Source organism: Bidens hawaiensis, unplaced genomic scaffold (genome assembly GCF_021521415.1).
Source record: "Bidens hawaiensis isolate Kalapana, Puna unplaced genomic scaffold, B.hawaiensis_p1.1 tig00003506_1, whole genome shotgun sequence".
NCBI classification, from domain to species: Eukaryota; Viridiplantae; Streptophyta; class Magnoliopsida; order Asterales; family Asteraceae; genus Bidens; species Bidens hawaiensis.
In genome coordinates this window covers 352,989-368,630 of record NW_027491197.1, presented here as the reverse complement: position 1 = coordinate 368,630, position 15,642 = coordinate 352,989, and the positions used below count along the sequence as shown (strand labels likewise).

Here is a 15,642-nt window from a genome sequence, read left to right as displayed (position 1 = left end):
CCCTTTGTGTTTTGTTATTTGTTGGTTGTATCTTGGTGATCTCTACTCTCTAGCCCCTTGCTAGGTAGTTAATGCATCTTTGTTGGTTTTAAAAAATATTTGTAAATAGAAGAAAAAGAAAAAATTGAAAACATTGATTAAAATGTATTATTTAATTAAATAAAGATACAAATAAGGAACAAGATGTTGTGGCCTTTTAAGAGATGAATTAAATTTAGGGGGTGTTTGGGACTCCTTATTTTCATCTTTTTATGAATTATTAAAAAGTCATAATTACAACTTTGTAACTTATAAATTTTTTCTCGTGAAAGTTGTTTAAGTTAAATTATATAGATAAAAATAAAAAATGCGAACATAAATGCTTAAATAAATTATAAGTAGAATAAAAAATAGTTTTTTAAAGAAATGTTTCTTTTACCTTTAGAGATTTGAACCCATGAATTCTGGGTTTGACTAATTATAACTTCTTTTTTATTAAGAGACTTTGTCTTTTCATTGAGTCACCAACCTCATAACGTATATAAAAACACTTTGAATGAAATTATTTATAACCGAACCTTTGCTACTCTATATATATGTAAAAATAACATATAACCCTTCATACCACCAATATTATCCGCTTTGGTGCGAGGGCGAGATATGTTACAAAGTGTATCAAAAACACTCCTTATCCGTTCAAGATCATGGAGCAAACCTCATTGTGCCCGATGAGTCCCTAAGGGGGGGGGGGGGGGGTGATTGTAATGATACAGAGAAGATTAATTGATCAATTGTAACACTCTATGCAAATTCAACATTTGAAGTAGACTAGAGAGATTCTTTATTAATAAGGAATGTCCTATTCTCTTAAATCATCAACGCGTTTGGGCTTAGTTGGTTGTGAAGCATATGAAAACTCTACATTAAGTATGCTCAAATGGGAATAGTACCAGGATGGGTGACAATTTGAAAAGTATCCATTGGTGCAACCAAAAACAAATATGTGAGCTTCTGGATGGGCCATCCATCCGGGGAAAAACAGACTATATTTGTGGTGCGATGAGCATAATATGAAGATAACTTGGTTTAATTTAAAGAACTGTTTCTACCTACCTATCGTATAGTTTTATAGCTCGGATGTGAACTAATGCCTGTTCTACATAATTTGAGGAAGAAGTCCTGAAGTTATTGAAACAACAACCCGTCATTAAAAGCAACTCTTTTTCCGACGCAACCATTCTAGCTGTTTGTTGCTAGCATGAGCGGTCCTAGTCGCCACCTACTTGGCTACTTCCATGCTCTTAACATCTCATACATATATATTTATTGCACATCTTTCTTATATACTTGTATTGGATAAATCATTACTGCTGAGTATCGTGCCATTGTGGTTCAAAGACACCGGTAATTATAACGAGTTATTTTATTTCATGATATATGCACAAGCAAAGGGGGTTACGAGCCTAACAACCCTAGAACGTTGAACATCTCTCATGATCCATCCTTCTTGTAGCAACATATTGTTTCCACTCAAACAAATATATTAGTTAAGTTCACCTATGTTTTACATTCAATGCATTCCTAACGGGTTGATGATATTTGAGTCTGGAGATTTATTGTTTCTTAATACTTTCGTGCGTATAAAACAGAACTATGTTACAACGTATAGCTAATATATTTTTATTACTAACAAATACCTTTATATTTGATTTTTATTGTTTATGTTTTTATTTATCGTCTTTATCAAGACAATAATCAGTGCAAATTATCTCAATAATTCATTACTTTAATCAAAACCTTGAAATGTTAATTCATAAAATGTATATCTTACGATAGTGAGAAAAATAGTAAGTGTGATTGGGTGTAAGTCGGAAAGAAACAATAATGTCAGATTGCCAACTGGTCTGACATGTTGGCTGTTGCCCACATCATCTTAACATGAACCCAACTCCATGTTCCCCTTCACTACACTACTTTAACTTGACATCCTTTTTTTTTTCCTTTTAACTATTTCAACAAAATTAATCAACCCTTTTTATATCTTTATGACAAACTTGAACATCTACCTCTCTTATTTACTTGTGACATGAGCATATAGCCACTTGGTGATGAAGTGCTTCATATGTAATTTTGGTATTGTGGAATCATGTGTGAAGAACGTTTATAGAGCTGTAGTCTGATTGATTATGTTACACGAAGCTGATTTTTAGGGCACAAGCGTGAAAGCTATTAAAAGGGCACAAGCTTGAAAGTTGAATGTAACATAGATGAGGATGTTGATGTGGATTTGTAAGCACACAATAATTGACAAATAAGAGTTAAGTTTTTCATAAGACATTGGGGATGACAAGTATCTCGTATAAGATAAAGGAGGGAGATTGAGATAGCCTAGGCATGAAGAGGAGACATATGACATCCTTAAGTGACAACCGTGGAAGCCATCATTGTGGATGAGAGGATGAGTAGATTAGACGAGATTTACTACATTTGCACCTCTAATGGTACATGCTTGGAGATTAAGTTCTTGAAGACATCGTATTAGGTTTATAGGACTTTATGGGAAGTGTCTTTATATTTGTTTTGTGACCCTAACTTTTCGTACGTTTTTATTTGCATTCTTCACAACTTTGCCTTAGAGTTGTGTGAGCACTCACAGTGAAAACCCATAACCATGGTGCCATCTCAGCAAACCGCTGCCTACACGTCAGAACTCATGACCACTGGCAGCGGTGTTCCTGACTACCTGCAAACTCTCTCTCTTCTTCACCAACCCTTGTAGGTTTCTCTCCTCTCCACCAACCTCTACAGCTTTCTCTCTTGTCCAATAAGCTATTTGGCTCTCTCTCTCTCTCTCTCTCTCACGTGCGCACACACATTGGCGAAGGTTAGTTAGGGGCGGGAGTCTCCCCCCCCCCCCCCCCCGGTTTTTTCGTAGTAATGTATATTTACCCGCTTTCGGCCGGAAATTTGAGCTCAGCCCCCCTTCGTTTGTGCAAATTCTGTATACATCTTGAGCCCCCCATGTGTCTTAGTCCAAGCTTCGCCACTGCACAAACACCTTCCAACGAGTGATACTACCCGAAACAACTACCCCATTTCAAATAAATGGCGTTGGTGCTCCCGGAATACCCGGGCCCTTCTCCCCGAGAGCACCCCCACCCCTAGTTTATTACATTGTCCGCAACGCTACAACAGATTCTTCTCACATACATACCTAGTCAAAATACCGCACAAGCTTTTTACCCATTATTTCACAATTGTATTTTTTACCCACAATGATCTCATCTCATCTCCATACATGCAACCTAGTTTTTAATACTTAAATATTAATTTTATAAGAAGAAACAAGAAAAAAAATTAAATAATTAAACTAAGGCACCCTTATCTTACGCCGGAAAGCCGCAGATGGGAGGTGCAGCAACGCCACATGTAAGGCGAATGAAAACCACGTTGTTGACGGGCGGGTTACAAACCCAGTGCATATCATATCCATATATTGGTCCTTTTGTAAAAAATAAAAAGCAACAAATGAAGTGAAGTAAATAAAAGCACGCATAAGTGCACAACAGGCATGTTGTCTAGTCCTAGTCGTGAACCAGAGACGGTTGACGTCGTAGTTGGCTCATCCTGTTGCAGGTTTTATGAACCCCTTTAATACTCTTTAATTTCTTCACCTGTTCTATCCTATCTCTCTTAAATTAAATCACTCATTTCTTTACATTTCTTTATTTAATAATAACAATAAAAAAATGTATACCATAAACTGGATTATAATATTAACATAACAAACAACCCAACACCTTCAAATACACATGCAGCACACACTACACACCAAGAACAAGTACAAGTATTCCATGGTGGGTTTGATTCTTGAAGATGTTGACTTTATAGTCAACATCCATAATCCTATTTTGGTAAGGGTCCCTTTTTGATCTTTCTCTTTCTTCCCAATCATTCATCAATTACACTAGATTTCAAATAATCTTTTCCTCCATTGTCACATAAATATATAACTTATAAGTTATATAAGTTATAAGTTATAACCCCACAGCACCTTCAATCTTTCATGATCAAGTAACATGAAGATAAACCTTTGTGTAATAATAATAACAATTACTACTACTATTATTATTATTTCTTGGTTTCAATGTGTAACAAGTGATGATGAGCAAGCACTTGTAGGGTTAAAATCGTCCATTGATCCATTTAACTCACTGAAATGGAATGGCTCAACTGACTACTGCAAATGGGAAGGTGTAAAACAATGCTTACGTGGCAGAGTATCAAAGCTTGTTCTTGAGAATCTGAATCTAACAGGTACATTAGATTCAAAGAATCTTAACCAGTTAGACCAGATTCGTGTTTTGAGTTTAAAGCAAAACTCATTATCCGGTGACATCCCAAAGCTGTTTAACCTACAAAACCTTAAATCACTCTATTTGTCTTACAACAACTTTTCCGGCGGGTTTCCGGCGTCTGTTACTACGCTTCACCGCCTTAAAACTATTGTGCTTTCCGGTAACAGGCTTACCGGACCCATTCCGGATGCTGTGGTGAATGTGAAGAGATTGTATGTGTTTTATATGGATGGTAATAGGTTCACCGGGAAAGTCCCGCCGTTGAATCAGACGGAATTGAGATACTTGAATTTGTCTAATAATCAGCTTTCCGGTGAGATTCCGGCGACTCCTGTGTTGATGAGATTCAACTGGTCTTCGTTTTCAGGTAACAACCAAAACTTCGGTTTTTGAATCTTTGAAAGCCGTTAGGTTTTGGTTTTCATTTCAGTTTCGGTTTTACGGCTTGTTATTTGAGCCTGAAAATTTTAAATAAAAAAGTTGGGCCCTGAATAATAAATCTAGGTATAACATGTGTTAATTAATAACTAATTGATTAGATTAATGTACATTTAGAATAAAATATATTTGTTACATATTTACTAAATTTTTATAAATTACTTATAATTAAAATATATATATGAAAATCCAGAAAATTCGGCTCGGTTCAGTTTTTTGGATTGTATTACATGCAAAACTTGAACCGAACCATAAGTTCGGTTTTTAGAATAACATAACACTGAACTGCGGTTTTGTTTCGGTTTAAGACACATTTTTTAAGTTTTATACACACCCCTGTTTTCAGGTAATGTGGACTTGTGCGGTGTTTCGTTGGATATTTCGTGTATTGTAGCTCCGTCTCCGGCGAGTCCAAATCGGGAGTCATACCGTCACCGGAAAATTAGAAATATTGTTATAATAGCAGGCTCTATTGTTGGGGTTTTGTTAGTATTTATTATAATTTTATTTTTAATAATATGTCTAAAAAAGAGGCGAAATAAATTGCGGGAAGTTGGTGTGAAAGGAGGGGCTACGGTCGCTTCAGTGGTGGGTAGTGGTGGTGGGGGAGGGGTGTCGAAAGATGGGGAAAGTGAGTTTACATCGGAAGGTGATGAGAGTGGTAGGATAGGGAAGCTGGTGTTTTTCGACGACGGGGATTCACCGGAAGTTAGTTATAGCTTGGAGGATTTGTTGAAAGCATTAGCAGAGACGTTGGGAAGAGGGACCGTGGGGAGCACGTACAAGGCGTGATGGAGTTGGGATTTATCGTGTCGGTGAAACGGCTAAAAGATGCGAGGTATCCAAGGGTGGAGGAGTTTCGGAGACACGTGGACGTCATTGGACGATTGAGGCACCCGAATTTAGTGCCACTGAGGGCATATTTCCAAGCTAAAGAGGAACGTTTGCTGGTATACGATTATTTCCCCAATGACAGTCTTTTCTCTCTCATCCACGGTACGTTCCATCACTTAACATTCTATTTTAGGGTTGTACTATAGCTACACCACCCCTATTTGATTTCATGCTATCAAACGGCTGTTTATAAAACACTCGGAATGTTGTTTTGACCAAACCATTTGAAAAATGTTCGGATGGTCGTTTTGACCATTATTGGTCAAACTTCAAAAATATTTCATCAAAACTTTCGTTCAACTTCTATACGGATGGCCGTTTGAAACAATGTACGATTAAATATCAGACAACACATGTTGATCCCTTTATTTTATTGAAAAATTCATATTTTTTAACTTATGTCATGGAATGAGAACACAGGTAAGAATCTATATTAATATAAGCTTTGTCAAAGGAAATCTATATCTATAATATATATAAACGAAAACATAAAAATCATACGTGTTGTGATATGGTCGCTCCCCTTTTTTTGGAGTCAACAGATTTACTTGATTCTTAAATTGAGGCTTCTCATGCATTTGACCCGAATTCACGGGTATGGGTCTTACCAAACTCATATATTCCTTAAACGGGTTATAACATCTTATTAAATTAAAAACTAATCTCACCAAATATTTTATGTAAAAATCCTATAAAGTATCTAAAAATTAATATCTTATTTGTTTAAAAATATATATAATTAAAAAACCAATTTTATAGTAAAAAAATAAACGGGTATTGAGTCTCATCAAACCCATATAGCTTTTAAATCATGTTATAACATCTTATTTATTTGAGAAACAATTTATCATTAAACCATAAGTATATTATTAACTTTCATACAATAAAAAATAAAAATTCAAAAAATAAATAAATATTAGAAACAAATAATTATAAAATACCCCCCGTAATACGGGGGATAAAAACTAGTAATATATATAAATGAAACCATAAAAATCCTACGTGTTGCGATATGGTCGCTCCCCCTTTTTTTGGAGTCACCAGATTTGCTTGATTTTTAAATAGAGACTTCTCATTCATTTGACCCGAATCCATGGGTATGGGTCTCATCAAACCCAGATATTTCTTAAACGGGTTATGAAATCTCATTAAATTAAAACTAATCTCACCAAATGTTTGATATAAAATCATATAAAGTAGGGATATACTAAAACTTAATATATGATTTATTTAAAAAATATATATATTAGTTATAATTAAAAAACTAATTTTATAGTAAAAAAATAAACAGACCTTGGGTCTCATCAAACCCATATAGCTTTTAAATCGGGTTATAATAGCTCATTTATTTGTAAAACTCTTTAATTATCAAACCATAAGTATATTATTAACTTTCATACAATAAAAAAAATAAAAATTCAAAAAGTAAATAAATATTAGAAAAATATAAAACAATCTCATGGTTTAAAAACTAGTTATATCTATTTAAAAAAATTTAAAATATCGTGATTCAGTTTAGAATCAACAAAAGCCGAAAACTTTGAAATTTTGGTAGGAAAGAAGATGATCTAATTTTAGGTGCTGTTTGTTTTTGCAGACATAAACTGTCTGCAAGCTGATTTCATCTGTTTTCATGTCTGCAACTGAAGATGTGGTCTGAAGATCTGCAAGCTGAAAATATAAGACTGTTTGTTTTTATAAGCTGATACTGTCTGCATAACTGTCAAACTTATCTCACAAGATAGAAGTCATTTATTCAAGTTACATCTAGTTTTTAGTCTTTGCTTGCCATGCCGATTTGGTTTTGGTGGGTGGTGGAAGGTGGTGGTGGTGGATGGTGGTAGTGGCGGCGGACGGTGGGTAGTGGCGGTGGATGGTGGTGGTGGACAATGGGTGGTGGTGATGGATGGTTTTGGTTGGTGGTGGACGGTGGTGGTGATGGATGGTGGTGGTGGTGGGTGATGGATGGTGGTGGTGGCGGTGATGGATGGTGGTGGTGGTGATGGATGGTGGTGGTGATGGATGGTGGGTGGTGGACGGTGGTGGTGATGGATGGTGGTGGTGGTGGCGGACGGTGGTGGTGATGGATGGTGGGTGGTGGACGGTGGTGGTGATGGATGGTGGGTGGTGGACGGTGGTGGTGGCGGTGATGGATGGTGGTGGTGGTGGGTGATGGATGGTGGTGGTGGCGGTGATGGATGGTGGTGGTGGTGGCGGACGGTGGTGGTGATGGATGGTGGGTGGTGGACGGTGGTGGTGATGGATGGTGGGTGGTGGACGGTGGTGGTGGTGGTGGCGGTGGATGGTGGTGGACGGTGGCGGCGGGGTACGGGGGTGGTGGTGGCGGCGTACGGTGGGTGGTGGTGTTGGCGGACGGTGGTAGGAGCAGTGGATGAGAGGGTGGCTGCAAAGGTTTTTTTGTGAAGATGTTTTAAGCAAGATTTCCTTGCTTTTCTTTTAAGATGAAAGAAGATAACTTCAGATCTGTTTTAAGAAAAAAAACAAACAGTCTTCAAGGGTAATGTCTGCGCGCCTGCAGACATTAGCTCCTTGAAGATGTTTGAAGAAAAAACAAACACCCCCTTAGACAACCGACAGTCTTCTTTGTATATTCTTTCAATGTTTAAATTGTTTTTTTATATATAAATATTATTTTGATATAAAATATTTTGTTTGCTTACGAAATCCATACCTTACACCTAATCGAGCCAAGACAAGTATGAGATTTGTGAAACTCCAGCTACTCTTGTTTCGACATCCATTTCGGACAAACTTTTTATTGTTAATCATATAATTAAATCTTTTATATATAAAACCATGTATACTGTGTATTTATTATTTATGTATAGTTATAAATAGGGATATTGGTTTTTAATACTCTCAATTTTCACCCGTTTGTAGATACCACTCCCCATTTTCGATTTGTTACCCACTACTCCCAACTTTCACTATATTTGTTTCTGACACTCCCGAACTTAACGGACCCTAACTCCGTTAGTGTAGATGCTGATGTGGACGTTTTATGCTGAGGTGGCACGCCTACATGTAAAACACCTAATTAAAAAAAATTAAAGTGAAAATTAGTCTCTCTCTTTCAATTACTTAAACCCTCTCTATCTCTCTCTCTAATGCCACCACCACCACCACCACACAACACCACTGTCACCATCAACACCCTTCACTACAACCATCAATCGTCTCCCCCCTCCATTAATGCCACCGTCTACCACCTTTACTGCAACTAAAAACCCTTTAAACACCCTTATCTCTCTCAAAAACTCTTTACATCAACTGTCTCGCATCTCCACCGCTGCCAACAATACTACCGCCAGCCATAAGCGAACTATATTCATGGCTAGCATAAACCCAACTTGGCCCTAGAACAATAAAAGAGCCCTAATCATGACTATCCGAAACCTAATCAGGGTGCATTTCTTCCCTTGCAGCGGCACCGACGTCGCTAGGGCAGACAATCAAGCAATGATGGAGCATTTATGGGTTGTTACCAAAACCCTTTGTTGATAAAACCGTCGGCGTTGATAGTAACCTTAATCATGGTTTCAACGACATATCTAGAGAGAGATGATGAAGGTTTTCAGATGGGAGTGGGTTGTTGACCAACGATTTGCAGATGGTGGTGGGTGGAAGCGAAAACAATGGCAGCGGTAGATGGGGAAGACGGGATGGACCAATCGTGGTGCTAATGGTTTCCATATGTGATGGTTTTATGCTATGGTGGTGGTTGTTTACGACAGCCTTCATCGGAAAATGTTGCGGTGACTCGTCGGAGAGGGAGGAATGTCAGTAGTGAATAGAACAAAGAACAAAGGGGAGATGGGGAGGTAGGGTTGGGTATTTTGTTTTTAATCATTATATATATTAAAATGTTTTTAACTTTTTCAAAATAATTTTAAATTTTTTTTGAAAAGGGTATTTTCCACGTAGGCACACCACCTCAAGCATAAAACGTCCACATCAGCATCTTCACTAACGGAGTTAGGGTCCGTTAAGTTGGGGAGTGCCAGAAATAAATAGAGTGGAAGTTGGGAGTGGTGGGTAACAAATTGAAAGTTAGGAGTACTATTTAACAATGTGTGAAAGTTAAGAGTTAAATACCAAACTTTGATATGTAATGCTTGAGCTTTAGCTTGTTTTTAAAATGAGCTCTTGGCTCTGACACATGCCCAAACTCGTTGATTTAAACAAGACGATTTCAAATAAATCACAAGTCATAAGTGCACTGACTCATTTACACCCAGTAAACAAAATTACATGTTACGCCCATTATTCTATATAACACGGAAAATATATGTAGACTTGAAAAAAGATATATACTATCATACTAAAGAAGACAGATGCTCTTTGAAAACAAGGGCAAGTTATAAATTGCGCACATTATATTTGTGGTGATTTACATATTCTGATATTTAGTTAGATGTGTAGAACGCTTTTATTTTGTAATTTGAAGTGTACCTTTTTTTAAAAGGTTTAAACGGGTCAATGGTTAACTTATATATTTAATGATTGTGTTCGGTTAACCCATTTATTTTCGTATTCTGTTTCGCGTCGTGTCAGGAATGTCATACTAAACTATGCAATGCTCTTGCAGGATCAAGGACATCAGGCAGCAGGAAGCCTCTTCACTGGACGTCGTGCCTGAAGATAGCCGAGGATTTGGCTACCGGGCTTCTACACATCCACCAGAATCCCGGCCTCACCCACGGAAACTTAAAATCTTCCAACATTCTCTTAGGTTCAGACTTCGAATCTTGCCTCACGGATTACAGTTTAATGTCTTTCAGAAACCCTGATGTCCCCGAAGAATCAAGCGCGTCTTCCCTCTTCTACCGCGCCCCAGAATGCCGGGACCCGCGTAGACACCTCACCCAACAAGCAGATGTCTATAGCTTTGGTGTCCTTCTGTTAGAGCTTCTAACAGGAAAAACTCCATTCCAGGACATTGTTGTGGAACACGGGTCAGATATACCAAAATGGGTGAAAGCCGTTAGAGAAGAAGAAATAGAGTCGGGTGATGAGCCGACATCCTCTGGGAACGAGGCGTTTGAGGAGAAACTCACGGCACTTCTGAATATTGCAATGTTGTGTGTTTCACTTGCCCCTGAGAACCAGCCCGTAATGAAGGAGGTGTTGAGGATGATTAGGGAAACTCGGGCAGAAGCGGTGCATGTTTCTTCTAATAGCAGTGATAATTCGCCGGGAAGATGGTCGGATACCGTTCAAAGCTTGCCTAGAGATGAGTTGTGCATATGAGCATATGATTTATGGGTGGTTGAATTTGTTTATGAAATTTGAGTAGTCTATTTGTGTAGAAGGGATTTATTGTTTTTATAATTGTGTGATGATCTTAATCAACTATAGAGTGATTTATGATATGAATAGATAATTTTTATTTGTGTATAGAAACAAAGTATCATTAGAACATGACAACATGTGTTGCTCATCATCTTCTGCTCGTTAAAAGCTAGAATTGAGTCGACTTTAAAAGGATATAAGTTTGAAGCTAAATTGATTTATTTCATAAATGAACTCGAGCCCAAACTTTATATACCAAGCTTGAGTAGGATCCATAGCCTAAGCCCTAAGCGAGTCTATATTTATATAAGTATGTTTACGATAAAACTGATTAAATAATATATATATACTAATTACACATGTACATGATTAAACTAACTAAATAATAAATGAGTTGAGCTCGAGCTTGGAAATTTATTCACCAGTCGAGCTATAGGTTTATTCAATTCAACGAGTTAAGCTCAAGCTTAGGCTCTGGGCTTGGTTCTCGTCCCTTGCTTGCGAAAGATGGCATCTCATTATGCCAATATTTTACTAGGTTTGACTTGTTAAAAGTAGTTGGACAGGCCAATTAATCATTCTTAGCTTTCCAAAAATGGCATCATTCTACAAGTATTTGTATAGTTGTCTAGTTGATGTAGATATAGACACGAGTGGTCAACCGATATAGGTATATAGAATAAGCCCAAAAGGGTCAACTGGTATATAATTTACAGAAGGTTTTATCCTATACTTACAAGTTACAACTCAACGGTCTCCAACTCAATACTCAGGCTCTTGCTTAAGATGCATTCTGCTTGATGAACCAAAAGTCATTGTCTGTGATCGTTAAAAGGCAACAACCATTTAATCATCGGATTACACAAAAGTAATTGAATAGAAAAAAGATCAAAGTCAACTGTCAGACAGTTGACTTTTGGTTACATTACTTACCTGGCTTGTGGTGGGAAGAATGGTATTAATAAGATCTGTGTTTAAAGATATAGGCAGTGGCGGTCCTGGAATGTATCTCATGCTGTGATAATTTTCATAAACTGAGTTAAAATAAACAGCCAAATGGTCTATCTTTGACTTTTAAACCTGTCTTCTGACTTCAAAAAACTGAACCAAATGGACTCTATTTTGAATGGAATTATGTACAAGTTTGATGAATGTTCAACTTACTCATTTAAGATAGCGGTTATATTGTTCTTCACGTGACTGAAAAGTTTGACATTATCATGCAGCTGTTGGTACATGTTACATAACAATATGTTAATCAAACAAATGAATTCAAAACACTTACTTTTAGGGCAGAAATATTAGCCGATATCTGACCGAGAACTTGCCTGTTTTGTTCCAAAAGACACCTTGGGGACGTGCTTAATGCTGCATAAATCAGTTAAAGGAAAATCAGCGTGTTAATACATAATAGAATCCTCGAGATTCAACTAGGAGTGTTTGGATGTGTATTTAGAAACTGATTACGTAACATACTAATATACTCATTAATCAGAACCAGATAATCAGATGTAATGTAACATGACGCATTCATAGTAACTAACCTTCTAAAGGTATACCACGACTCTGGATCCGATTATTTGTGGTAACAGAAAACGGAGCCACACTCATGGTTAAATTCGATGATATAACTGGCTTTGGTGATATTTCCACTAGTTTATCCGATTGTAAAGGCTGGTTATGAAAGTTGAGAAGCAAATTTAAAACATATTAGCTATCCAAATTTGTTTGCTCAAGAAAGACGAAAGTACCCTGATTTATGAACAAATATATAACGCTTTAGTCGTGTAGGCATAGTGGCGTACCTTCTTATCTTTTAGCATCCTCCCGCACTTGAGCTCGTCTTGCTTCCTTCTTTTGCTCTGCCATATATCTTAAACATGATATTAATAGCAAATAAAAGTGCAAGAAAGATGTCAAGAAAAATGAGTAACAAGCTTACCATCATCCACCTACACCTCAAGGCGACATCACGAACAGTTTTATCAGGCAATGTAGCGGCTATCTTGATATACTTCATGATGTTAGGTTCATCTGCATATCTACATATTATTCAATAAAGAACATTACCAAATAACCATTCATGGTAAGATAATATTAAAACATATTGATAGTTGCAATAATTAGGGTCAATAACATTAAAATAAAATCAAACAAGATACCTACATGGAAAATCCTTCTTCCAGCTTACACTGTTCTTCACCCGACCACTCGACAGCCAAACTCGCATCATGCTTCAACCCTGGGACCGAATTGGAAACACCCGAAGCACCCAAATTCCCAATTTGGCCATGCCTTGACAACCCACTATTTACCATACCAGAATTCCCAGACAACATATTATTCATGATCATCTCACCACTCGATTGGAAGGATATAGTGTGTCGTTTTGGACCGAAGCTCAACGTTTGATCACGGTGAAAACCCGAATCCATAACTTGGAAATAGTATTCGAAAACTCTAGTAGTCTTGGATTACAATGTGAAAAATAAAAGTATGTGTATATATATAGATGAATCTTTATATAAAAAAGTGGCGTTGAGTCTCCAAACTGAGAGAATCTTGTAACTAAAGTTAACCCAAAAGTTAAATCCGTAGATTCTTCACACGAAAACAACACATAATGCAACTAAAATTGGTTTTATTTTATTTTTGTGGGTGGGTTGAGCAGAGAGATGATGGATGTACTTTTGGTGGGAATATAATACGAGGTTTAAGCCAACGGGAAAAGAGATGACGAGAGGTGGAAGTTGAATTAAGGTTTTTGTGTTGTGTTTGAAAGATGTTTTGGTCGCGTTGATCTTGGAGTTGATAAAAAGTGCGGATCCCAATAAACAACACTTGTCACAATTCCACCAAAGGGCCAAGATGATGATAGGACTACCGTTGTTTTTATTATTTTCTTATTAAATATAAATTTCTTTTTCATTACATATATTATTGAGAAAATTCTCAAAATGTTTCATTAATGAAGCGAGATTCTATTTTTGTCTCTAATCTTTATAAATAAAAGTTTTCAGAGTTGTCTCATAAAAACGCGTCTTTGACATCATGCCATGCCTCAACACGCCTTTCACGACACGTTAGTCTCCAACGCGCATTTATCACGACCTGTTAGCCTCCAATTTGCATCTTTCATGACATGTTAGTCTCTAACTCCTCTTTCACGACATGTTTGCCCTATTAATTATTTGTTTCTAATATTACATTATTATAATTAATTTTATTCATATTTTTTTATAATAACTTGTAATGCATACAGTTTTATAAACTTTCAAATATACCGTTGAAACGTGTTTATTTTTATCTACGTGTTGCCATAAACTTTACTTAAACCGAGTCTGTTCAAATTTTATTGAACATTTCGATATTAATATGACACTCGGTTTTGAGTCAAATTTATGACAGCATGTAGAAAAAATAAACACATCTCAACGACATATTCGAAATTGTATATAAATTATATATTACAAGTTATAAAAGAAAAACCAAATATGTATAAAATTAATTACAATAATGTAATATAAGAAAAACAATTAATAGGCTGAACATGCCATGAAAATGCGTTAGAGGCTAACAGGTTGTCAAAAATTGTTAGATGCTAACAGGTCGTGAAAGATGCGTGTTGGAGGCTAACAGGTCGTGAAAGACGCATTGAGGTCTAACACGACGTCAAAGACGTGTTTGTTTGGAACATGTCTGGAAATTTTTATTTATTGTGATAAAAATTGAATCTCTATCCTTTAATGAGACATTATGGGAATTTTATGTTTATTATTTTACTAGGTTAGTTACCCGTGTGGCACACGGGTTAAAATAAATAAAATTTTTAAATAATAACATAATGTGAAATACAAAAAAAAATGTATCACATATTTATATATTATACAGTAAAAATTACACATTACGCAATTTGAAAATAAAAAGTTATTTGAAAATTCATAAATCATAAATTATTTCTTTGTTATTTTCTATATCAAAACTTAGTTGTAAATGACAACTTTTTTAAACCAACTCGTGGACCAAAACTCATTTTAATCTTAAACTGTTTTGACATGAACAATGTTTGATACTTTAATCGGTTAAAGAAACCCACTCGTTTCGTATTGGTTACGTATAAAAATCTAATATTAATAACTGATGCAAAACATTTTATATTAGACAAATTAACATATTTATGATGGTATTAATTCTTTTAAATTATGATGACATTATTAAAAATTGAAAATGAAATATTAAAAAGAGAAATGTAGTTAATGTGAGAGAGATGAGGAAAAACTATTGGACTAAAACCACAAATTTCGACAAACCATAGGGATGAAAATCGTAGTTCACTCAATAATAATAGATTGAAATAAAAAATGATAAATATAAAACTATTAATAAGAAAAAGAAGTATATATTTAACATGAGAGAAATGAGAAAATTTTGTAAGGATCACTCATGTGTAATGACATATGGCATTAAGACCCATGTAGAACACGAGTTAGAATAAATAAATTTGTTTAGATAATAACACAATGTAATATGTCAAATGATATAAAGATATAACATAAGGTAGAATAAATTACATATTACACAATACGGAAATAAAAAGTTGTTGAAAATTAATAAATCTAATAATCCCTATTAAATGGTATTGGCCGATAATAATCTCTAT

The 15,642-nt window shown here is 35.9% G+C and overlaps 2 protein-coding genes and 1 pseudogene across 3 annotated transcripts; 1 reads left to right on the top strand and 2 right to left on the bottom strand.

The window, feature by feature from the left end:
- Window positions 1–3,887: 3,887 nt before the first annotated feature.
- On the top strand, window positions 3,888–11,105 carry LOC143623568 (inactive leucine-rich repeat receptor-like serine/threonine-protein kinase At1g60630; annotated as a pseudogene). Its single transcript, XR_013151920.1, has 3 exons — window positions 3,888–4,704; window positions 5,122–5,771; window positions 10,279–11,105. The product of XR_013151920.1 is annotated as an inactive leucine-rich repeat receptor-like serine/threonine-protein kinase At1g60630 (transcript).
- A 639-nt stretch (window positions 11,106–11,744) lies between these two features.
- LOC143623599 (uncharacterized) lies at window positions 11,745–12,593 on the bottom strand. Its single transcript, XM_077094461.1, has 5 exons — window positions 12,527–12,593; window positions 12,268–12,350; window positions 12,147–12,208; window positions 11,916–11,997; window positions 11,745–11,801 (listed from the first exon to the last, which is right to left on the bottom strand). Exons 1-5 carry the CDS (start codon window positions 12,591–12,593, stop codon window positions 11,745–11,747), a joined length of 351 nt encoding a protein of 116 aa, XP_076950576.1.
- Window positions 12,274–13,545, bottom strand: LOC143623567 (uncharacterized). The gene is made up of 2 exons (XM_077094439.1): window positions 13,149–13,545; window positions 12,274–13,024 (listed from the first exon to the last, which is right to left on the bottom strand). Exons 1-2 carry the CDS (start codon window positions 13,415–13,417, stop codon window positions 12,799–12,801), a joined length of 495 nt encoding a protein of 164 aa, XP_076950554.1. The 5' UTR covers window positions 13,418–13,545; the 3' UTR covers window positions 12,274–12,798.
- Window positions 13,546–15,642: the final 2,097 nt, after the last annotated feature.